Consider the following 25,190-nt stretch of genomic DNA (forward strand, 5'->3'; position numbering starts at 1 on the left):
TTTTTTGTACGTTATAATATGCCAACTATGGGAATGTCTCCTCACAGACAAAAACCAATTTGTAACTCACACAGATAAGCTGACTAGGTTTATCCAATAAGTGTCGCCAAGATAAAGTTTTGGAGGGCTTCAGAGGTTAGTGGCATGGTTGATATGAACCTCAAATATTTTTCACCCAGAAAAAGGCGGTCAGCACAGGAGATATAAAAACCATGATCCATGTTAAGATATAAACCATCATCCATTTGCATTCACTCACAGATTCTACCAAATGCACAAATAAATGTGAAAACAGAAGACGAGGATGCATTTATTTCAATTTCATACAGGCATGAGATACCTGCAAAACCAAATCAAAACCATGGACATCTGTTGACAAGAATACCTAAATTGTGATGGAGACTAAAAGTAAATCAAATACAAAAGCCTGCACTTGCTTGCAGTCTTCGAAAAATAGAAAACATCGACGGTATTCAAAATCATCCAAGATTCGAGACATTCTGTCACTCGACATATTCCGGTCTACTTCACAGTGATAATATCATCAAAATCTTCAGGATCATCCACACACTCGTCACTAGCATCATTGCACTGGTGCTAACCAACAGTGGCTGCACAACATTCTCCTTCAAGATGTTCGTGATCTGGCCCTTCCTAACGTTAATCCCAGCATTGATCTCACCCTGGGCATGGCATTCTCGGACAAAGTGTGGGGAATGACCTCAACAGCTTCTGCAAACTCCTTGATACAGTAACTGTCCATTCCTCGAAGCTCTTTAGCCCAAGCTACAAGCTGCCTGGACATCTCAATCTCTGGTGCACCCCCACCAGCAATAAGAAATCTCTTATTTACCAAACATCTAAACATGCCATGAAGTATGTGAATTGAAGTCAATACAAATTTTTCGAGACAATCTAATGCATAACAGAAACAAAATGATTAACTAATGCGTGGAACTGAGGAATTCATGTAAAAGGATTTTTTCTGCAATTGCAATAAGCAACTACTGTGAAATGCAGCCAATAAGATAAAAGCTTAACTTTAAACCTCTCAGTTGGCTGATGATGAGTCCCATATAATTTAACCACAAAAAGCTACAAAATTCCTAAACTGAGCCTATCTTCATTTAACTATCCATTTGTCTAAGTAAGTTAAACTGTTAATATGGTAGAAGCAGACATCCTCATGAATCCCAACAATATTCAAGAAAAGCTAGAAAATTCCAAGGCCACATAACACTCGAGAAAGTCACTGTAAGATGATATAGTTTGATTACTAGAAGTCAACAGAGGCCACATAACCAGTCAAAAAACTTCTACACACCTACATTACCTTTGAATTATTTACCCATTGACTTGAACAACAAAATCAAGTAATATAAAAGGTAAAGGCACCCCCACAAAAAGATGACTATCAGAAGTAACTCTAAACTTGAATCAAACATGTGAATCCTTGTGATGTGCATAACAAAGTATCCATCATTTTGGTCACCAAAAAAGAAATCATATAAACCTTCTTAAAGACACATTAATGAATGATGGTTCTATGTTTCAAATGAAAGATAAGAATTATACTTTCCAATGAAGGGACTTCCTAAAGACTGCTCTAATACTTACCTAGGCAAAATTTGCACTTCCATGCATAAATCTATTAGAAAAACAGTTATCTCTAAACTGTGATTACTAGCCTACTTCCCATTTTATTAAGAAGGCTACTTTCCACTGGTACTGTTGATACTAACACATACAACACAGTCGAATGTATCAAGCAAGTTACTACATATATAAGCTCCAGGTACAATGAAGCCGCTAATAAACATAAACACAAGACAATTTTGAGGAATAGTTGGTGTTGTACTAATGCATACAAAGGAGAGATCCGCAGCTGGAGAAAGAACTAACTGAAGCAATTGAACGTACAAAGTCTAAAACTTGTTGAGATAAAGGATTTAAGTCATGGTCTGATCCTGATTTTAGTAATCCATCGGATCGATACAATAACAGTTGCTCGTCAGTACACTAACCCACCATCCAATACCATCTAAAACATAATTAAAAATAACACTGATTGGTACTGGACTATATGGTCCAATACAAGTCTACGGACAGAACGGTATATACCAGTCCGTATGCAGTATGCACTGTACCAAATGCACCATATTTGTGATCTAATAATCCCGATACCAGACAAATATGTAAAAATTCATAGTTATTACTCATCTAGAAAATATCAAATTCTCAAATGTATAAAGATCAATCAAATCATCAAGCCATTACCCATATTTTGGCACTACCACAACCCTTAAAATACAAGAAAATCCTTATACCTTTCCTGTTGCGATGCTTTAGATCTTCATTGCATTTCAAACATAATGGTGATATCAACACAGTGCACACCCTCTGATTTTCAGTGCATTCCAATGACCTCTGCCACCCAACCAATGTCCACCATAGCTACTGCAACAGTTCAAATATATATCCAAGAGAAAACATAATAGATCCAGCCCCACTCTGCTCACCCCAATCCAATCCCTTTCCACAACTAGAACACCCAACACTAAACCTAATCTAAGAAAATTCTGTCTACAAACCATAAGAGTACCTTTCAGCTACTGCTACAATGTCGATAAGAATCACATAAAAATGATAGGTACAAGATATATATATATATATATATATATATATATATATATATATATATATATATATATATATATATATATATATATAACCATGAGTACACTGATTTTAACAAAACATGTTGAGAAAACACAGAGGGTCGAGTTGACCTGACAACACAGAGGGCATCATGGAGGCTGTGCTCTGCCTCATCAATAACCAGCTGGTTTGATCCTCGGACAAACACGGTTGTCGTCCTGCCCATGTCCTTGATGCCAGTGATCTTCACAATCTTCCCATCTCCAATTGAGACTTCCTCCACACAATTTGCAAAACCCAGCTTCTCCTCTCGGAAATGCTCGATATTAGCGATTGGCAAGCAATTCAAAGTTTTTGTAATAAACTCAATATCATCTCTTTCTATGTCCTTGATCACCAGAATCTTTGCCTTGGCCAGGTAGTGCAGCGAGAGATCAGTCACAGCATCTCTCAGAATGCTTTTCTGAATGGGGAGCACATTGCAGCCTGTGGCTTTGATCTTCTTTACCATCCCCAAAATATAATTTCGCTCCTCCCGGAGAATTCTATCCATCTGGGTGTAGTCAGAGACCACGATACTCTGCTCGATGTCGGCCTTTGGTGGCGAGATTTGGAACTGGATGACGACAATCTTGGCATTCTCGACCCTAGTGGGGCCGCCGGCAGACTGACTGACCTGAGATCAGGATAGGCAGGGTCAACGACGGAGAGGACAGCGTCGACGGCCAAGGGCGCGAGGAGGGAGGAGTACTGGCTGACGACCTTGCTGTTAACGGAGGTGGCGGCGGACTTGGCAAGGGCGTCGCGGTCGGATAGATCGAGCGGGATGGCCATGCCGTGGAGGACGTCGATGGCACGAAGGGAGAGGCGGTGGAGGGCGTCGGAGACGGTGGTTGGGTGGACGCCGGCGGAGAGGAGGGAGAGAGAGCGCCGGAGAAGGGAGCCAGCAAGGACGACGACAGTGGTGGTGCCGTCACCGGCGGCGGCGTCCTGGGATCGGGAGAGGTCGACGAGCATCTTCGCAGCGGGCTGGAGGACCTCCATCTTGTTGAGGATGGTGGCGCCGTCATTGATGATGACGACCTCGCCGTTGGTGGAGACGATCATCTTGTCCTTGCCCTTGGGTACCAGGCCGGTGCGGACGCCGTCAGCGACGGCGCCGGCGGCGAGGATGTTCACCGGCCAGACGTCGTCGGGCCGCTTCGTGTCGACGTAGCTATCTGTCTTCGAGGAAGAGCTCCGCGGAGCGGGGGCGGCAACGGCAGCAACCACGAGCTCAGGAATTGTGGGAGGGGAGGACAAGACGATGAGACCTTCCAAAACCCTAATCCTAGATTAGGACTTCCATGAAGAAAAGATAACTGATGAGCTTGTTATATTGGAAGGGAGGAAGATGAGGCGGGAAACAGCCCATGGGCCTCGGAAAAAGACAAAAAAAGACAGAAGTCACGTGTGCTGCACGTGTCAAAGTACGTATACGAAAAATAATGATAGCAAAACCACGGCTAATTACATGTATATCCTCGAATTCAAAATTTTTATATTAGAATCTTTATAATGATAAAAAATAAAATATTTAATCTTATTTATTTTATTGCTATCAAGTTTATCGATAAAAGATATAACATGTGATAATACATATAAAAATAATATGAAAATAATATAAAAATATAATTTTAACGTCTCAATTACTAAGTCAACGTTGATTCAAACACCAATGATTGAGGCTAGGGCAATGATTATGGTAGCGATAACGGTTTGATGATGATAATGGTAGATTTTATGAATGCCCTTGTGACGAGTAGGGTGGAATCTTATATGTGGAGTTTAAGGACTTATGTAACTTCTGGTAAGAGGAGGACGAAAAGTAATCACGAGATGAGACAAAAGGGAGAGGAGGAAGAGAACGAGGATGATGGTTGCTTTGCATCGTCTTACATTTACGTCGTCATTACTTTGCATTTATGTCGATGTCGTCTTGTATTTACATTAGTGGATGGTGAGGCAAAGGGCATGCATCTCATCGATGTAGATGTAAAACATTGGAAGAGGAAGTGCGACGATAAGATATGAGGCAAAGGGAGAGGAGAAAGAGGACGACGATGATGGCCGTTTTGCATTGTTCTGTATTTGCATCGACACTGCTCTGCATTTGCATTAACAAGAAGTAAGGCAAAGAGCTTGCATTCCACTAACATAGATGCATAGCAGTGTGGTGTTGATACTAATGTCTCATCTCTTATCATTTATTGAACAACCTTGCGTCCTCATCATCTTCCTCTTATCATTTCATCTTACATTTCATAATTGCTCTTCCTCCTCCCTCACAGGAAGCCACAAAAATCTATAGAACTCCATCCAGTCCATCTCCGAAGACATTCTTAAGATCCACCACCACCATTATCAAATCGTCATCGTTGTTATCACCTCAATCACAAATCAACATCGATAAGACGGACCATTATATTATTCTCATCGATCATCATCATAATAACCACCCATGGCTCCTAGTCGTATTGCCATCAGCCACCACAATAATAGTTGACTAAAATTTTTTAATTAATAATTAATATATTAAAATTATTTATTTTTTTATCATTTTTGTTTTAATCTTACACGTGTTTTTATACTATATCCTCCTAGATCACATTAACATAAAATAGGTTAAATAATTTATTTTTATAACTATAAAAATTTTAATATAAAATATTTAAATTTAAAAAATAAAATACTAAAGAGATTTAACTAAATGAGGAGGTAATATAATTAGCCAAGCATAACCACGTTTTACTTCGACTGATTTCTCCGTTGCCTACGGTACTATAAGATTCTCTTATTTCATCAAGATCGATATTCAACCGTCCGATCTCCGAACATTGAGATCGCCTCCCATTCTTTTCTCCAGACACCAAATGCCATATTCTAAGAATTTAACATCGCCACGTGTGAACGCTTATGCGGTCCCACAACGGTCAATCGAATTGGGATCGTCGCCTTCTCATCAGTCGGTGTCAGCGGGGCCCGCATTTGAATGCCCAGGCTCAGTCGGTGCAACGCCTTCTGTCCGCCACATGAGGTCCATATAGCTACACATCCCATACACCGAACAGAACGTTCTTTAATCCCCAATCTCTCCCCTGTGCGGGCAGTGTATGATCGGTGGCGTCGCGCAGTGTCGCCGCGTGACCACCACGATGCCCCTGGCGCTTCCCAACCCTGGAGGTAATCTTGATCTTGGTCGCTGCCTTGCGCCGATGAAGACTGGAGGCGACGCGATCACCGGAGTCTTCGTGCCAGATCCCGTGGCTTCTTTTTTGGTCGGCTAGGCGCACGGTGCCGGAACCCTTCCCATTGCGGTGAGCGTGTAAGGTCGGTGATGTTCCGCGTTGTCGCCGCATTTCCATCACCATGCCCTTGGTGCGTCCCCTCCCCGCTCCCCTGCCCCAGAGGTAATCTTAATCTTTGTCTCTGCCTTGCGCCGCACGAAGACTGGAGGTGGCGCCACCTCCGGAGTCTTGGTCCCTGGATCCTGCGGCTTCTTTCTTGATTGCCTAGGCTTCCGTTGCAGGAACCCTAGCAATGTCCGTGGACTTCGGTTGCTGGGACGGAGGCGCGCATGAAATAGCGCTCGTTCTGCCGTCGCCGGGTACCAGTATCTCAGTGGGCGACGTGTTTCCGTTTCACTTTCACATGTAAAGCTCGGTATCCGGAAAGGTTGGTCTCGCCTGAACTTAATTAGTCATAATGGGGTTCACAATGAGGTTTTCACGTGGAAGTGCTTCTGAATTTTTTATGAAGTTCACTCTGAGTCAGTGTCTTTTGTGGAGCTTGTCAGTCTTATATTTCTAGTTTTTGATAAAGTATATTAGCAAATCTGCTAGTTAAATCTTTCTCCTTTTCATAAACTGTGCTTGCCAGAGTGTTCGGAGTGCATCAACTTTGGAAAACATTGACAAACAGAAGTGCAAATTAAGCATTCTTTTTCGAAATGAAACTGAGCAAGAAATAGTATCAACAGAGAGAGAGAGAGAGAGAGAGAGAGAGCAAACATGATTATGAGCATCTTGTAGTATTCACTGTGAGATAGGACTCGTATAGGTATATTTTGTGCATCCTCATGATTCAATTATGCATCCTAACATCTATTCTTGGTTGTTATTTTTTAATATGCATCCTAACATCTATTTAGAGACAGAATCATACTGGTTGAATTGGCACTACGTGAAGGGTGTTTTATTTAATAAGCTGCCTATGCCAGACTACAGAATCCAATCTGGATGGAGGTACTTTTGAGGAACTCTTTTATGGCATTTGGTGTAATATATTTTTCTTGAGACATTTAAAAGAAATGTATTGATGATTTGAATATTTTTGTGAATCGCATCAATTCCTCTTTGTACTTCTTTTGAAGCCCATTCTTTATTTTCCTTGTTTTCACAATATGTGCTTAATGTTCCTCATAACCTAGCACAGGTCCTTGTTAGTTCTTCATTCTTGTTGTCTGCAAAGAGATGTAGATGCTTTGCTCGAAGCAAACCATTGAGAAGGCATCCCATTTTCAAGGTCAAGTAGCACCAACAGTTTTATGACTGATGGTTTTTTTCCATTTTGAACAACAGGATCCACAGACATCTACAAGTGCTATATGGAGAAGATTCTCTAGCAAGGAGGATTGTATATGATTGTATATTTTGTATCTATCCTTATATGACCTAAAACTTAATTGTTCTTGTCATAGCGCATGATAATTATCCCTCGTCTGAATTCAACCAAGTTGGAGAATCTGTATTTTGATCAAATTTGACTTACATTGTCCGATAAGCACTTCTTTTGTCAAAAAGTAAACAGTGTATCTGCACAGTACATTGTGGATCCATCGGATGGTTAACCAAATGTACAACTAATTGAAACTTCTTAAATCTTAAAGCAGGATACTAAATCTTAAAGTTGACAAGTCAAAATTTATGTTTTCTAGCTTTCAGGATGCTACTAGAATGATAAGAAGTGACATGGCATGGAATGATCGTTGCCATTTTGTGCCATTCCTTTCAAACCTTGTTTGGAAGATGCTGAGATCGTTAATCAATATTGCATGTCTGCCAAACATGATGTCTTGGTCTGCAAATAAAACTTGTCATTTCTGCCTCATTTATAATTGGGTTTTGAACTGAGTCTGGTGCATATAACTCCAGTCTGATCTATCAATTGGAATTGAATCTGTTGCATATAAACTCCAATTTGTTCTATCATATTTATCCCAAATAGTTTTCCAGTACACTGAAGGTATTTAATAATAACATTTTCCTATTGTTGTACTTTTAATGCTATTGACTTTGTTTGATTTAATAATCAATGTGAGTGCTTGATTTCCATTGATGTTGTTTTGAACCTTTTAATGCTAATGTTTCTCAATTTTCTTGTTGTTGATAGCTCAGGATTGCTATTGAATTTTGATCATCACAACAATTTTTATATTCTTGTTGCAGAATCTGGAAAAACTCAGTTTTGTTGCCATTGTTATAGTTATCATCCTGTTATGAGGGAAGGAAGGATGCAGAAAGAGAGCATTATGGATATAAATACTGCTGGAATAACTTTATTTTTCCACAGGAAGGCCGATGGTTCTCTTTAGAGGCAATTTCCTTTCCTTCTGATTGTACTACTCTGATTAATGAAAGTTCTTGTACATGCAGCAAGTGCACTCAAAATGAAAAACTTGTCTTGGCTGGCTTACTCCTGGCGTTGTGAGTTTAACCCTTTTATATGTTTCTTTATGAACCATTCTTTTTTACATATTCCGTGTTCTAGTCTCCTGGTTAAGGAACTTGTATTCACATATTCCATCCAGAGTGCTAAAAAAAAGTAAATGTTTTTGGATCAATATTTTGCCCATTTTACACATTATACGGATCATGCTTACATGTTCAAATCTCGAATTAAGTTTTATTTGATGTATGAATATCTCCATTTTATGCGATCCATTTTGACTTTCTGCCGCTCTCTGAAACAGCTTGTAAATCCTAGAATGGACATTCAGAGTCGGCGAGAGAGCTCCAGTTGGCAATATGCAATCGCCTTTGCGTCTTAGGTTGCCAGTAGGTAAGGATAATCTCCAGAATTAATTGCAGACATTGCCTGGAGCTGGGCACGAAAACTCCATTCACAAGATGAAACAGCTTATGAAGAAACAATTGACACTGCAGCTAAGATCTGGAGTGGCTCATGGACTGGTTCTCATCTGGCTCTGCGGACATTGGTCACATGTACATGTTGGTAAAAGAGCAAGTAGCAGCATCATAGAACTTAATAGGCGCCATGATCGTTCGGCTACTGCTGAGATTAGAATGTTTCCTCGCCAGTTTCTCCCAGCAATGGAGAAACTATAGGGGTCATAGAAAGTAATATTGCATCTTTTTACAAGGCATTCAAAATTTGACACTGGCCTTTCTTTTTTAACAGTGACAAGTGTATAGATCCGGAAGACAGAAGCTATCTCGGAGCAGGAAGACTCGAGAGATGCATATGAATGTAGCTTGACAGGTATCCAAAGACTTGGTATATAATAGCCAATCTACATGTGCCTCTGCTTCTGTGCGTTTTAACTTATTCGTCTGCATATATCTAATCTACACGTACATTGAAGCTGAATATGACCGCATCTGCTGCTGATCCATGGCGAGGCAAGCGACACTTACAATAATGATCCGCTGAATCTCCCAGCGGCAGCTGTTCTAACTTCATCAATGAACCTTGTTACGCAAGCGTCATGAAGCTTATTCAAATCCTACTTGCTTCAGCAGCAAGAGGGACGGAGGGTGGTATCAGGTTCGATATACTGCCACTTGATGGTTTGTTTTGTCAATGCAGAAACAGATTCTCCTCTTGGGCCTCTTTGATCACACTCTACAGCCGCATCCCTGCTCGGGCTGGTCGCCCCAAACTCCCCTGTATCGGGTTCGACGATGCTGTCCGCCCTGTGATCCCTCTGTCGTTCTGTTGATGGCATGATCGGGATCAGGTGGAGGGGAAGGGTTCCAAGGCGTTGCCACTGCGACAGGATCGAGACGTTTGACCAGTCAATTATGCTACAGAGGGGTTGCTGATGGGCCCGCGTATATCAGACATCTTCTCGGCTCCTGCTGTATCTATCAGGTAAGCATACGACAATCGAGCACCGTCCGATCGCGATCGGACTGTTGTGACATGGTCCTGGACACTTAATCCTTGCATGTACGACAACCTCAGCAGAGATTCCACTTTGTAAATATTAGTATCTGTCACCGTCCCACTCCGCTTATCAGAAGCGAATTTTTTTTGTTTTTCTTTGTGAGCTTTGCAGCGGTGCTTCAGAGCCGAAGACGATCTAAATCATTGTGCCACTGCAGTCAGTCAACGGTCAACAACCTGACAGTAACGGATCGAAGGCCACGTCTGGTCGCCATCATCAACGTAATAAGGAAGCTGATCTCCTGATCATCAACAGTACTGTTCAATACGACTGGTACGTACAACATGAATGAAAACATACCCACCAACGAATCATTCAGTAGAAAATTGCCTTGAGTCTTAAATCTATATATCCTTAAGGTCATTAGGACCAGGATGAGCAAATAATTGTACCATAAGTACCGTGGTTCGAGGGGTCACAGAAGGTATCATCATCATCGTGGGTTCAAGGGGTCGGTCTGGGAGCCCACAGCGGCAACGAGTACTGGATATATCACTTTTTGTCGCCTTGTGGGGCCTTTTGCCCCATGGTTGTGGGGTTGGGCTGGCAAGCATATGACACCACTTTTTGGCCATTTTGTCGTCTCCTTGCTTGGATTAAATGGGAACATATTATATCTTAGAGGGAGAGGGGATTTAAATCTCACTTGTCACTTGGCATTTAGATTCGTAGCAGTGGTAAGACCACATGCACGTAGCATTTAAGGTTTTTTGCGTATTTTCTTTTCCTTTTATGGAGCTCCGGGTCAGGCCCACGCTCCCATGTCCCTACTTCTTTTGCCATTTTTTGGCCTATAACAAGGAGGGAAGGACTGGCTCAGAGTTGGATGTAGGGACCACGAAGGCCCCTTTCCCCTCTCCTTTCTCTGTCTTCTTTTACTAGGGTTATAATGCTGTCGTCGGGTTCATGAGAATCGGAAAACACTTGGAATTCTCAAGAACCAGTCTCCTCTCTCTCTCTCTCTTTCATTTATTTTCTTTCTTTTACGGATGCATCAGTGGCAATCGGGAGTTGCGCTAGTGTTTTATTTATCGTGTGCTTGTGCGTGCGCTTCCTTCAGAAACGGCCGAGTTTGGCGCCGTTCAACGTGAGGAAGGATGTACTATTGTTGATACCTTCGTCTGATAGACTGCAGTGCCCTCGTTCCTCTCCATGATTCACCAAACCACCTTCGCCTTCCTCGTGCTACTCTTCTTGCTTACCAAGCCTGCAACTTTAGTTTAATCTTAAGATATCTGTCAGTGAGGCACACCCCAGCATCATGTGCCCACAGTTGTGCACACATCTCCATACATTTTCCTTTGGCCTCATTTGTGGGACATCAAAGTGAGCTTGCAAATATACTATTGCGTTACAGTAAGTGTGCTCTTAGAAAACAGTGTTTACCCTTATGGGTGTGGGAAAATTCTCTCTTACGCAAGTGCGGTCTTACAGACCAGCTGAGATCGGTGCATGTTTCTGTTTAACTTGATCGGAGATTTGGTGCCTTCATTGATGTAAACGAGATCGGTGTATATAGATATATGCAGCACCTGATGGAGGAGGAAGATATGAAATTCCGGTTTTGGTTTAAAGGTTAATTCATACATATGGATGATATTCCGACTTAATACTTTTCTTGTTTAGTTGGGTTGAACATTCCTAATACTGGCAGTGTGAGCTAGTGGCTTCTGAAGACAAACATCCACTCGAAATCATATGGTTTTACGTTAATTCACATCTGTTTATATTCTTTCAGGAAGCTGCTGTCCTCAGACGAGATTATTGTCGAGTCAACTCCATGGAGCGATGATGGCCTGTGAGGTCAAGACTTGAGAGAGAGAGAGAGAGAGAGAGCATAAAGCGCAAGGATCTGAAGGAAGTATTCGTGCGCTTGTGAATTCTCTTAAACTTGACAGCTACTCACTAGTTTTCTGATGCACCGTACATTGCTATCAGTCTATCATCTACCCTTCTTCATTCCCCACCCTTTTTGTGTGCACGTAGGGGCATTTGGGGGAGGAAAGTTCTGATATGAATGGATTCTTGGTGATGGAAACAGTACTCTGATGGCGAGGCTATTTTGCAGCAGAAAGAAAGCTCTCTCACAGCGATCACTGTTGTGGTCTCAGTGAGCGTGGAAAGATAGGACGGCTCTACGGCCTATGCCGTTCCTTTGCCATGTAGCGTGTCCTCACCTCCGTTGTCTTTGCTCGCAGCTCATGCCGACGATACCCTTCCCTGACTGCTTGGCTATACTCCTCCCTCGAAGAACCTGTTCCGGCCGAGTGTACAAATATTCTCTAATTCCATCATGATTTCATATTAATTTATGGTCTTATCTTTACTCTCAGAAAAAAAAAAAAAAAAGTTCTAAGAGTTTAGGATATAGAAGTCAGATTCAGTGGTGTTCGTCAATTCTGTGGGCTGATGTAAATTTCCCTTCCGGCTACCTTACACACATAGAGATCCACTTTATTGGAATGCTAAGTATGAGGTCGCAAGCAAGAGATCCTGGATGAAGCATTGGCAGATCTTGAAGAGTTTTGACTTCACTTGCGCTCTCTTGCCGTCAGCTTCCTATCTTCCATATTGTATGGCCACCGAGTGCTTTTGCCGTCACTTGCATGGAGGAGCATTGATTGCATGATTCGTCGCATAAGGTACATTTACATCTGCAACTATCAACAAGTGCATCAACCATTTATTTTGCTGATGAACCATGGAACTTGGTTTTCCCTAAGGGTCTGCCAGATTGAAACAGTGGACCACAAGAAACAAACAACAAGACGAACAATCAACGGTTTATTGTGTCTAGAGAAATGTGTTTTGTTTAACCAAAATATTGTCATTTTTTAAAGTGGGAAAATCTTGCTACTCTTAAGCATTTTGTGATCAGAATGAAATATTTTCATTGAGACATATGCTTGATATGAGTTGAAACCTTCAAAAGATTATAAGAAGAATTATCTTTTTTTTGTCGTGAGGAATGTATATTGCAGGTGGCTGGCTTTGTAAATATAAAGGGGGCGGTATCCATGAGGTCTCCATATATTGAAGCGACCCTTTTGACCATCTCAGGTACTCTCTCTCTCTTTCTCGCTCTCTCGCTCGCGTCCGTCCATAACTGTTCTGTTTCTCGCGATCGGTCAAGACTCGAAAAGAGAGGAGAAAAAGGTAATAATAAGCACGCGCAATTGATCAAATCGGGCTGCTTTTGGCGGCCTGGATCTCCTAGTCTCCTGATCGTACGGCGGTGGGCGGGCTTGTCGGCCGCTTCTACGTGAGTAATCCTTCAAGAAACGGGGACGAAGGAACCGCCTTTACCCTGTTTCTCCTCCACTTTTACGCATTCAATCCGCCATAACTGTTCTGTTTCTCTGCGATTGAGTTGCATTGGCGAAGAAAAGAAAGAACAGATAGAAGGAAGGAATAGTACGATTACTCTTCGAGGCTTTGTATGCAACTATTCCCTTTTTTTTTTTTCCTCTGTTTGAGGTACCCCGAGCTCTTGATTTTATGTATTCGAGGAATCTCTAGTGAAAGCCTTCTCTCCGTTGGGTGGTTCTTTACTTGTTTCTGGTGGTGTCTTCAAAATTTGCTAAAGCTCGTTCCTTTTTAATTTCTTCGTATCATTTGCCGTCTCTGTACTGGGTTCTGTTAGTTTTCATCCGGTGCTCCGTGACGAGATCATCCTTCTCTGTGAACGTTTGTGTCCTGAATCTTTAGTTGGGTGCTTGGTTCTGAGGCTATTAATCAAGGTGAATGATCACTGGTGTAGTTTTGGCAGGTACCTTGCTTGTGGTTTCCTTAGACATGGGCCACTTAGATGCTCCCAAGTTTGGGTTTTGGATTGTGATCGAGGTTTATAAATTAGCGACAAGAGTTTTTGGGTTTTTCTTTTCTTTTTGAGTGGTCTCATTCGTCTTTCCACTTTTGCTTCGAAAGATTATTTCTTTTAATTTCTTTATTAACGTTAGCGGTTGATTAGCAGCCGTAGATGCACAATATAATGGTTTTGTGAAGTTATCTATTATTGCGCTGCACTCTGTACCTTTTCCCATTTTTTTTAGATTTTAAAACTGAAAAAGCTGCTTATTGGAGTATTATTCTTTTTTTGTGTGCTCATCTAAGGATTCTAACTCTTTTTGTAGGTGAATTTTTTAAGAATAATCTTTTTTCTTGTCTGATGTGTGGCAGCGTTGCTCGTTTAAGACGTTGATGCATTCTTTCTCTTTCTTTTGTGTCCTGGTAGATCCCTTGATCTTTTCAACATATGGTTCTATATGACAGTTCATGGGTATAACATTTTGATTGTTGGAACGAGGGTTGGCTGACATTTCCTGTTTCTTTTCATTTTACTTCAAGTGATTGGAAAAGTTTTGGAACTTAAACGTTAACATTGTTCATCAGGAACGATTTCTGCTCTTATTTAGAATTCTTTATAATAAATTTCTGTCTAACATGCCAATTAATAACTCCAGGGAACAGCTTGGCCAGTGCTCATGGAGGCCAATGGCGTAGGAAAAACAGCAAGAAGGTGCCACATATCTCGAGAAGATAGTGATGTGAAATCTGTAGGTGATTTTGGTGAACTTGATCCATGGACAGCTTGGGCATACAAGCCACGCACAATATCTTTACTCCTCATCGGGACATGTGTATTAGTGTGAGTCCTTGCTCGTGCTTATTTCAAGGTTATTTTAGTATCAAGTAACTCTATATGAATCCGTGGTTCATAGTGGCATATATACTGGTGAGATGACATCCCCCTTCTTCTTTCTCTTCTAAATGTTCAATTAAGGAAGACATTAATGTACCATATGCGTATCTGAACTCATAATTGATTGAGCAGTATTTACTCAGAACAGTTATTTTTAGATATAAGCTATGAACATAACATAACATACTTCGTGGATTTAATAAAAGCTGCAAGGGGTTTATATTGTGTAGTTTACTTGTCTGATTTTTGCCCACAGCTGATGGTTCTACTTTTCAAAAAGTAGAATGACTCGTTATATCTAGGAGAATGATGAATTGCATAGAAGTCTTATGGTCTTGCTTTAGCTCTTGGTTAAACTTACATAATAAAATGGTGGTGAGGCTATAGTAAAACTATTAGTAAATCATTTTTAGAACAAGAAATCAGACTATCAGGTTGTAGACCTGTTACTCATCTATGAAACGAAAGATAAGAGTGTAATTGCTGTCTTAATCACAAGTGTTCCATTGAAAGAAAAACTAAGACACTACATAAGAAATCTGACAGTCCTGTAACATACGTACTTGTGATGGTTTTCTCATGGATTGGCAGCAGTGCATTCTAAACCATTTTGTACTTACAGTTGGGCTAGTGGAGCACTTGATCCTGAAAGCTCAGCATCAAATGACATTGTAACATCTGTGAAGAGGTGTGCTTATTTTGAAAAGTTTGTCCTGATTCACACTTATATTATGATCTTAACATACAAGCTATATTATCTGAGTATTTATATTGCTGAATTGTTCTCTTTGAATGTGCATTATTAAACTCTTGGAAGTTTGTAAATTTCAATGTGCCTCATTTATATTGCACTTTATCGTCACTAACCTTTCTTTGTTTTGTAGGGGTGTTTGGGCAATGATTGCAGTCTTCCTAGCCTATTTCTTGATGCAAGCACCTTCAACGTAAGTTATGACTTTAATTACTGACTCCAAGGATTTAAACCTACTGCTTATTCTCAGTTTTCATGTTCTAGATTTATGGACAACTGTAGTGGCTACACCTTTCAAAGCATATTAGTCATGAAAAATTATGAGACTTATCTGTACTTGTATAATCAATTATAGCTAGTTTATGTGCAATCCTTCCAGTATACAGAAGTCGGACAAGTTTTACTGTGAATATTTAAGTTGTGAAGTATCTGGTATCGTCATATGGTGGCAGACTTTGAGATTGACTTAATAGCTTTGGAGGATTTTGTGGTACTCACATATGGCAATTCGAGCATTTTATCCTTCAAGAAGTACAATTTAGTTTCATACTAAAGAAATTTGTCACTTGTCTCTAGACTTAACCTGTTGCACTATCCATATAAGATGGCATAATAAATTATGCCTTGTTAATAACCTATATGCTTCTCAGGGTCCTTATAAGGCCGCACCCTGCCATTTGGCGCTTGGTTCATGGAATGACTGTGGTGTACCTTGTTGCCCTCACTTTTTTGCTTTTCCAGGTATGTCTTTGATCTTCTGAGCTGATAATTTACAAGGATAACACTAATTCATTTCTGATTTCTACCTATTCTTATTTTTTCTGGAACTATTTTCCTATTGCCTTGCTTTAGTACTTGGTGTTGTTGATCTAATTTAGGATGAAATTTTGAGTCACATCTATAAATTTGTACAATGTCATTTGAATTGTGGTGTGTGTGTGTTTCTATATATATATATATATATATATATATATATATATATATATATATATATATATATATATATATATATATATATATCTCATGATGGATAATGTATTTGGTATTTGACTTTTAGCTATTTGTATAACCTGAAAATAATCATATTTAGAATATTCTGCTGCTATTATCTATTGACATTTCACTTCTGTATCATATTATGTGCCATTTTGTTCTGAGTAGTGTCCAGACTTGAATCTTGATATATAACATAAGCTTTTCAATTTATTTTATATCTGTACATTCTGTAAGAATTTCTCTGGCATCTTTTGTCCACTCCCTAGAATCGTGATGATGCTCGGCAGTTTATGAAATATCTCCACCCTGATCTAGGAGTTGGTAAGCATTTGATTTTGTAACTTTTGATTTGTGTCATAAGAATAGCTTTTTCTGACGAAAAGGGTAACTTTTTGTTTATAGAACTACCTGAAAGGTCATATGGAGCTGATTGTCGTATTTATGTCCCTGAGAATCCCAAAAGCAGGTTTATCAACGTTTATGTATGATTTCTTCACTCACCAACCTAAGTTTCTTTTCCATTCTATATTTCTCTATGTTTTCAAGAAAAAAACATGCTTTTATGTTTTGCAATTACTAAACTGTCTTAGGTTATTCCAGGAGACATTATTTGATGAGTTTGTACTTGCTCATATTTTTGGATGGTGGGGGAAGGCAATAATGATACGTAACCAACCTCTTTTGTGGGTATTGTCGATTGGTTTTGAATTGATGGAGGTCGGTTTTCACACTCTGCAGGGGATTACTAATATATATTATGGCTTTCTTCTTTAAATTCAGCATTTTAAAGTTCATCATCTAACAATTACAGCTTACTTTTCGTCATATGTTGCCGAATTTCAACGAGTGTTGGTGGGACAGTATTATTTTGGACATCTTAATCTGCAATTGGTTTGGTGAGACATCATTTACTCTTTATCTTGTTGCTAGATGCAAATGATGCTTTTCAAGTTCAAAATTTCCCACTTTGGAGTTCTTGATTTTGAATTAATCCCGATACTCGGAATATTAGACCTTTTTTTTTCTAGTGGCATAAGGTTTTATGCAATATTTATTATAATGGTTACATCTCGTACTCTTATTATGTCAAGTGTGACTTTGTCTTCCCTCTGGTTCATGACAAACTAAGGTGTGGTTACAGTCTCTGATTGATGCAACACAAGTTTTCTTATTATTAGGCTGTTCTGATTATTAATTCCATGATAGTCGTGCTATACAAGTGGTCAGTATTGCTTCATAACCACTACTGGACTTCAGCCTTGTGATTTCTCTGCATCAAGTATTTAAATGTCTTTGTTGATTGGAATTTAGGACATATTAGTTAGTCTTTTTGTAGTTTCTATCTGGCTGAGGGCAATATTCAAAAGTAGAAGGTTGCTTAGTATAGCCATGACTTGTGTTCTATTTCGTAATATTGTTAGGTTAAAGGGAGGAGAAAAACTTGGTTTTAACTTCAGTATATATAATCAGGTTTAAATTCAGTGAATGACTTTGCTGGCCTTTTTCTTTCCATTGCAACCATACTGCAATAGTTGATGAACCCATCTCTTTAAAAATACTGTTTATAGTCCTTGGTAATACATGGTTCTTTGGCTTATCTCACTCTGTAACCTTCAAATTCTAGAGTGCTAGAAGGATTTTCTGAAAAGATTTGCTGAGACCTACTATATAAGAGAGGATGTCAGCCATTCTGGAGTAATGAATCACTCTTCTATTTCTCTTTCCTTAGAAACTCGGTAGAATTCTTCGATGATGGGTCTTTGTATGAATATGATTATTAATGAAAGAGTTCTATTTTTTTGTTGCTATAACAGACACATGGAATTTGATGTGTTCTTTTGTATTTCCAGTTTCTGTTTCTTTCTCATTACTGTATTCTCTTTTTTTCATTGCTTTTTTCTGCTCAGTTCCAGATAACTGTAGGTCGCCAAGAATTTCTCTCCATTCCATTGGGCTTACCAATAACTACAGAATCGAATCCACTGTTTCAAGTTTCTTGGCATCTCTTTGTTTTTCTTGTAACTTAAGGTTATTTTTCCCCTACGAGATCTACTCCTCTGGAAGCCATTTCTTTTAATTTCTAACTTTTCCTTATCTTGATTTCTCAGAACTAAAAAACTATTATGATAATACCTAATTGACCAATATTAAACATCTAGTACTAGGAGCCCGAGAATCATCCAGAATATTATCATAAAGCGCTCTGTATTTCCTTCAAGCTTCTATACCTTTAGTGTAGGCAAAAGTTTGATACTAGTTTGCCATGAGAATATATATTACAAGAAGAATCTCATTTTAAGCTGTTTTCCTTTAGCCAGCCATAAGCTGAGTAAATTTTGAGTGAATGTGTGTGTATCAGCTAATAAGATGATCTTGTTGAGAAATTGGATTTATATAGTCTCCCTTCTCATTTCTCTTGGGTTTAGGTTGATTTATCTGGATTTAATTAGGATCAAACTTGATGCTTTCTGTTTGAGAAAATTTCATGTATTTTGATGTTTGTGTTCATTTAAGATCTTGCACCTTTTTGCTTTCATTAAGCTTCTAGTAATTGATTGTAAATACTATTTCTTTTCTGTTTAAAAGTAAAAGTAGCAGCATATAGTAGGTATGCTACTGAAGAGATATTCCTCCTCCTTTCCACCAAGGTATGTATTTAGTTTGGTAAAGAACAGGTGGAAATGGATGCTGTTTATTTAGAGACAACTTGTCGAATTACCAGAACCTTTAATCAATTTGTGGATCAAGATTTATTTTTTTAATCATCAAGACTTGATTATTCAATCATAACATTCTTAAGTGAGATCCTGAAATTTTGTTTCTCTTGCTGTTTTATCACATGAAAATTTTCTTGTTGTTACTTGTCAAATCAAATCAATTGGGCAAAAGAAAGCAAAGTCAAAAAAATATCTCTATCATTATGATGATGTTTTGGTTTATAATTCAGGTATCTGGGCAGGAATGCATACTGTTAGGTACTTTGATGGGAAAACATACGAATGGGTTGGCATAAGCCGCCAGCCAAATATCATTGGTAAGGTATGTTCCATGACAAGCTGTTGTGGATATTTGAGTTTGCCACTAAAATTATGAGAGAAGTTGGGCTTGAATCCTTTGTATGTTCTTGGGAATATGATTTAGAATCTGTCAATATGATAAGATGAGAATCTAATAGTTTCATTATTTTCTATGACATTAATTAAGATGAGAACTTTTTTCAGACATCAATTTGAATGAACAGGTTTGCAACAATTACTGCATGATTATTGAATCCTTAAGTTTCAACTCTGGTGGAATCCTAACTTATGCAATTTCTATTATCACAAGTCTAAAGTATTCATGTCTTTTAATCCGTCTTAGTTGCTCTGTGACTTTTGCTTTGTCATTTCAGAAGATGATTTTAATTTTGGATTTGCCTACACATTTATTTGTTTTTCAAGGTCAAAAGAACATTGAGCCAGTTCACACCCGCACGATGGGACAAAGACGAATGGCATCCTTTGCTTGGACCATGGAGGTTCATTCAAGTGCTGTGCCTTTGTGTTGTTTTTATGACTGTGGAGCTGAACACTTTTTTTCTCAAGTTTTGTCTTTGGATTCCACCTAGAAACCCCTTGATTGTTTATAGGTTGGTTCTGTGGTGGCTAATTGCTATACCGACCATCCGTGAGTACAATACCTACTTGCAAGACAGGTATACTTCTACCAGAAAAAAAGAGATTTTTCTTCAGTGAACTTGCATAATTTCCTAATCATATCATGTATCTCAAGTTCTTAGTTCATTGATGCACAAAGAGCTATCTAGTTCTTGATGCTGTCTCAGTTTTAAAAACACAATGATTGCAAGCTTTTCTGTGTCACTAGAAGGAAGACTAACATGATCAATGGTTTCAGAAAGCCTGCAAAGAAGGTTGGTGCATTTTGTTGGCTTTCACTAGCAATATGCATCGTGGAGCTTTTAATCTGTGTCAAATTTGGCCATGGTGGGTTCCATATCTTTTTATACGCATGTTTTATGTTTCTTTTTTGCCTCATTTCTTCTAGCATTCCGGAAGCAATCTGACTAGTTTTTCCTCAAACCAGGTCTCTTTCCCAATCCAATGCCTCCATGGTTGATAACTTTCTGGACGACCGTGGGTACAACCCTCATGATTTTTCTACTTGTTTGGTCTTGGCAGATTCATCAATCTGTGACGAAAAAGAGGGTATGATCACATATTAGATTCTCTGCTACCGGTTTATTTTGCATCTGTACATATGCCTCACAATTGTAAATGGCGTAATTGTTGCCTAGTCTGGAAACCAGTCGGGCACGTAGAGGATGTCTTTTTTCATTTTCCTTGTTTTTGTTTCCGATTCCTCCGTTAACGTTATGTCTGCTTTTCTCGACCATGACCTTTTATGTATCCAATTGAACTATGAGACGAGTTCATACCCACAGAATGAAATGGAGTCATCATTTTATGACATCTCAACCATTGATCATTTTGTTTATAACCTTTAGGTGTTACTTGTTTTCCAATATCATAAGCAACTTCCTCATGCTTATATCATCAGAAACCACCACAGCTTGGACTTGGACTTGTTAACTTGCTGATTCAAGTCCCTTGATGTTATTTCCCTACCCATTTTCCCTATGTCCATGATATTTGTTCCACCATTTAACTCACAGTCCATTCATTCCATTTGCATTTACAGATGTCCAGGTTAATAGATTTTTGGCACTCTTTCTTGTTCTAACTATCTAAAAGGCTGTAGTGATTCTTTCCACTTTGAATAACTTTGATACATTCAGTAATTCTTGTTGCCACTGATAGTTAAGGCATCTTCTATTAGCTGATCAGACCAACCCTGCTTTGGTTAGGTGGCCATGATCTTCCTTTTAGAAATCAGATCGAGAACCACCCTGTAAGGAAATTTGGTTTGAATTGACTTTGCTGATTATAAAATAGCGTCAGTGTTTTTAAAGGTGTCTTGTTCACCATCAAATGTGAGAATCAGTCTGGTGTTCTTTCTGATGGCTTCCTCATCAGCTTTTGAGGTCAGTAGTTGTGTTGGTTTGCTTCTTTCTCGAGTGTTTGGTATCATTGATAGAAAGGTTGCGTTCGGAGATTGGTGTCAGTCGTCTCAAGAGCTCAAGAGGTTTAAGAGCACATGATGTCAGATGCCCGACGGACTGCTGAGTTCGACCTGAGCTGCGATGATCTATTTGGGACTAGTCGTTTTGTTGGCAGGTCGTGGGTTAACCCTCCTCGCCAGGTTCGTTAGGAAGAACTCACAAGGCTCGATTGATCTCATGCTCTGATCTCACATAAATTTGTGGCGAGAGGAGGAAGATGATTGGTCTCTGAAGGCGTTGGGAATCTGTACAATCTATGTTATCTGGTGGCCATAATTGTTACGCTCAGATCCAGAATAGGTTCAGCTGTTTGTCGTTTGGTGAGCATCTCCATCCTCTGCATGTTTCACTGCATCGTCAAATGTCAATGGCGGGTCTCCTACAAATCGTAGAGAGAGAGAGAGAGAGAGAGATCCAGCAAATGCTCAGGAATTGATGTTACCAAATCGTGCCTAATAATGTTGCCGTGGTCAATCCTTCATACTGTGGAGGCAGGCAGCAGTGAGACGTCGTCCAGAGAGGTTGGCATCCATCGGTCTCCGTTCCCATCATATGGACTTCGACATCGAATGGGACTTTGCTTCTGGTTCAAGAGAAAAGAGACCGCCAGGAACCCGAGGTAGGTCCCCAGCTGGATGCATCACATGCAGTGACCGAAACATTCAGACACCATTCATGACCTTAAAGTGTTTGTTTTGATGCCTGTCACGAATGACTTCACAATGTGGAATCCCTCAGACATGCACGCGCATGGAGAGCATCCCACGCAGCAATCACATGATGGAAGGAGAAGCGTCGTCGAGAGCTATTCCCACCAACTTTGTGAAAGCTCTTGCTGCAGATATATTTGAAATGCTTGGTGATTCGGGCCATAATCGACTAAAGGTTCTCCCTCGCATCATCCCTTTGAACTGCAGCAAGCAGTGCATCATCCCACCTTAAACTTTAGCGAGCAGGGCTTCGAATATGACAGACAGCCTTTTGCTGATTCAGCTTGGAGCATTAAAGCATGGCCAGCCACCTCTGTCTGCCCAGCCAAAACTTTGAACCACTAGTGGACACAGGTTTTAGACCTCTATCTTGCTAATCACCACCACCACATTTGTTTTCGTTGTCATTGTTAATTGTCTTTTGCGGGTGAAATTTATTGAGGAAGCCCTGTTTTGGTGAAGGGTTTCTTGCGGGATTTCAGGGACTTAGTTTATTGATTCACAATCATGCTTTTGGTCCCGAAACATACTCCAGTCAACATCACTCGAGATATGAGAAACGAGGGGATAAAAATCTCACAGCTACCAGCGAAGAATAAGTGTTCACTACGGGAATAATAGATATATTGGAGTAATATATTTATTGGAGTAAAAATCTCACTGCTATGAGAAATGAGGGGATAAAAAGCCGAGACGTAATATATTTATTGGAGTAATAAGTGTTCACTACAGGATTAATAGAAAAATATAATCAATTAGTCAAATATCATATCAAGTTAACAATTATTTGAGTTGCTTTTCAACAAAATATATGGGTTGAAGAGAGAGACTTTTGAGTCATTTGGTCAAACATGACCGGAACACACCAGTGTAAACGCAAATATAGTCCTTTCAGTGTTGGATAAAGAAGAAAAGTGATCCACAGAGACAGAGAGAAGAGAAAGTGAGAGAGAGAGAGAGAGGAAGAAGGATGAAGCCTCTCCGGACTCCTCCCAGGGTCGAGCCCCGGAGGCCAGGCAATGCGCTCATCGTCGCCGCCATGCTTCTTTCCCTGTGCATCCTCTCTCTCATCAAGGCTCGCTATTGCCCCTCTCCATATGGTATCCCCGCGATTGATTCTTGTTTGATCTTTTCTTTCCTTGGGGATTTGTGGATCTCGTGTTCTCAAGAAGATTCTGCTGTTGGTTCTTCTTACAGCCAAGGCTCAGTCACCGACAGAAGTAGATCACGTTGAGGTCTCAGAGATCGTCACTGAGAAGAGTGGGAAAGCTGCTGCTCTACCAGGTAATTTCACCTGCACACCGAGGGAAACATCAAGACACTGTTTTTTCTGAGAGAGATTGTGGCTAAGATCCAAACTTTGATGTGAATTCAAGAAAAACCCAAAGAGGTGGTGAAGAAAGCTGGATCTTCCTCAGAAAAATTAGCTGAATCAGCCGGTGATGGTTCAAATCTTCTGTTTTGTGCAGGGGTTGAAGATGATGAGGGAAATGCTGTAGCTCCAAAAATTGTCGCAGATGAAGCCGTGAGCAACTTGAGCAGACCTCTTTGCTCCGAAACAAGCAAGAGATCCAACGTCTGCGAAGCGGAAGGCGGTATCAGATTGCAGGGAAGCTCCCGAACCATCTTCCTACACCCTTCTTTGGCAGATCGAGAGTGGAAGATCAAACCTTACTGCAGAAAGCATGACCCCCCAGCCATGAAGAAGGTCAACGAGTGGACGATGAAGCCTTTCCCCAGCGACAAGGCACCTCCTCGGTGCACTGCCAAGTACACGGTCCCGGCGCTGGTCTTCTCGATCGGAGGATTCACCGACAACCTCTTCCATGACTTCACCGATGTCATAGTCCCCCTCTTCATCTCCTCCTACCGGTTCCATGGCGAGGTCCAGTTCGTGGTAGCCGACTTCAAGCCTCCGTGGGTGAGCAGATTCATCTTAATTCTAAGGCAGCTCTCCAATTACGACATCATCGACGCGGACAACGACGACCCGGGCGCCGTGCGCTGCTTCCCCCGCGTCATTGTCGGGCTTAGCTTCCACAAGGAGCTCGGCGTCGACCCCTCGAAGACGGCGACGGGGTACTCCATCGTGGAGTTCAAGGAGATGCTGAGGAAGGCGTACGGGCTGGAGAGGCCGACGGTGGAGCGGTGGGGGGTAAGGAGGAAGCCCAGGCTGCTGCTCATCTCCCGCAACAAGACCCGGGTGTTCCTGAACGAGAAGGGGATAGCGGACATGGCGACCAGCCTGGGGTTCGATGTGCGGGTCACCGAGCCCACCAACAAGACCGACGTCGGGGAGTTCGCGAGGCTGGTGAACTCCGCCGACGTGATGATTGGTGTGCACGGCGCCGGGCTCACCAACATGGTGTTCCTCCCGGCGGGGGCGGTGCTCATCCAGGTGGTTCCCATGGGCGCCCCGGGTTGGCTTCCAAGGGACACCTTCGGGCAACCTTCGCGGGACATGCAGCTCAAGTACTTGGACTACCACATCGAGGGAGACGAGAGCTCGCTCACCGAGCAGTACCCGAAGGATCACCCGGTGCTCAAGGATCCGTCTTCCATCCACAAGCAAGGCTGGTACGCACTCAGCGAGGTGTACTTGGAGAACCAGAACGTGAGGCCTCAGCTGGACAGGCTCAAGAACACTCTCCTGGAGGCTCGCAGCCTCCTGCCTCACAACAGCAAAGAAGCTTGAGCAATGGCGTCCGCAGTTGACGAGATCTCCCCGCCCGCATTTCTTCTCTGTTCTTTTTCTTTTTTTTGCATTCGTTTTTTATCTGGCTGCAAGAAAATTCTTCCAAGTGTGCCTCTGGATCGGACAATAGCATTTGGATCTTACACAGGTGTAATTAGTTACTCATACTGGGAAATTGAATCAAAGGAGTTATCTCAGGGCATAAGAACTTTGCACATTGCCTGCAGATTGACACATCTCATTCATGGCTACCCAAAAGTCTGATGCCAACTTTGTTGGAGGATGCTTGCTTAACTATTGATGCCACTTCTTTGTGATCTCCAATTATTGC

General features: G+C 40.8%; 2 protein-coding genes and 1 pseudogene across 5 annotated transcripts; 2 read left to right on the forward strand and 1 right to left on the reverse strand.

The window, feature by feature from the left end:
* Positions 1 to 284: 284 nt before the first annotated feature.
* LOC135586267 (T-complex protein 1 subunit delta-like) lies at positions 285 to 6,068 on the reverse strand (annotated as a pseudogene).
* Positions 5,778 to 20,804, forward strand: LOC103987383 (CDP-diacylglycerol--serine O-phosphatidyltransferase 1). 4 transcript variants are annotated; one of them, XM_065112140.1, is made up of 20 exons: positions 5,778 to 6,107; positions 6,227 to 8,402; positions 8,669 to 9,198; positions 9,302 to 9,810; positions 9,998 to 10,159; positions 11,625 to 12,528; positions 12,868 to 12,946; positions 14,350 to 14,534; positions 15,211 to 15,276; positions 15,473 to 15,532; positions 15,990 to 16,080; positions 16,602 to 16,656; positions 16,738 to 16,817; positions 16,936 to 17,052; positions 17,147 to 17,231; positions 19,283 to 19,374; positions 19,776 to 19,852; positions 19,964 to 20,029; positions 20,230 to 20,318; positions 20,419 to 20,804. In XM_065112140.1, the coding sequence occupies exons 8-20, from the start codon at positions 14,371 to 14,373 to the stop codon at positions 20,544 to 20,546; spliced, it is 1,170 nt and encodes a 389-aa protein (XP_064968212.1). In that variant the 5' UTR covers positions 5,778 to 6,107; positions 6,227 to 8,402; positions 8,669 to 9,198; positions 9,302 to 9,810; positions 9,998 to 10,159; positions 11,625 to 12,528; positions 12,868 to 12,946; positions 14,350 to 14,370; the 3' UTR covers positions 20,547 to 20,804. The 4 variants fall into 4 exon arrangements, with proteins under 4 accessions (XP_064968212.1, XP_064968210.1, XP_064968211.1 ...); XM_065112138.1 differs by having other exon boundaries at positions 19,776 to 20,029; XM_065112139.1 differs by lacking the exon at positions 15,211 to 15,276 and having other exon boundaries at positions 19,776 to 20,029.
* Positions 20,805 to 23,010: 2,206 nt separating this feature from the next.
* LOC103987384 (alpha-1,3-arabinosyltransferase XAT3) lies at positions 23,011 to 25,056 on the forward strand. The gene is made up of 3 exons (XM_009405677.3): positions 23,011 to 23,264; positions 23,362 to 23,448; positions 23,634 to 25,056. Exons 1-3 carry the CDS (start codon positions 23,135 to 23,137, stop codon positions 24,857 to 24,859), a joined length of 1,443 nt encoding a protein of 480 aa, XP_009403952.2. The 5' UTR covers positions 23,011 to 23,134; the 3' UTR covers positions 24,860 to 25,056.
* Positions 25,057 to 25,190: the final 134 nt, after the last annotated feature.

Source organism: Musa acuminata, chromosome BXJ2-6 (assembly GCF_036884655.1).
Source record: "Musa acuminata AAA Group cultivar baxijiao chromosome BXJ2-6, Cavendish_Baxijiao_AAA, whole genome shotgun sequence".
Classification (NCBI taxonomy): domain Eukaryota; kingdom Viridiplantae; phylum Streptophyta; class Magnoliopsida; order Zingiberales; family Musaceae; genus Musa; species Musa acuminata.

What these genes read in the sequence shown, in the direction of transcription:
- LOC103987383 (XM_065112138.1), top strand. Translation starts at nt 14,371, where the DNA reads ATGGAGGCCAATGGCGTAGGAAAAACAGCAAGAAGGTGCCACATATCT. An exon ending in TTGGTTTTGAATTGATGGAG is followed by an intron (nt 17,053 to 17,146) that starts GTCGGTTTTCAC and finishes TAACAATTACAG; the next exon opens with CTTACTTTTCGTCATATGTT. An exon ending in CTTAATCTGCAATTGGTTTG is followed by an intron (nt 17,232 to 19,282) that starts GTGAGACATCAT and finishes TTTATAATTCAG; the next exon opens with GTATCTGGGCAGGAATGCAT.
- LOC103987384 (XM_009405677.3), top strand. Translation starts at nt 23,135, where the DNA reads ATGAAGCCTCTCCGGACTCCTCCCAGGGTCGAGCCCCGGAGGCCAGGC. An exon ending in CTATTGCCCCTCTCCATATG is followed by an intron (nt 23,265 to 23,361) that starts GTATCCCCGCGA and finishes TTCTTCTTACAG; the next exon opens with CCAAGGCTCAGTCACCGACA. An exon ending in GAAAGCTGCTGCTCTACCAG is followed by an intron (nt 23,449 to 23,633) that starts GTAATTTCACCT and finishes TGTTTTGTGCAG; the next exon opens with GGGTTGAAGATGATGAGGGA.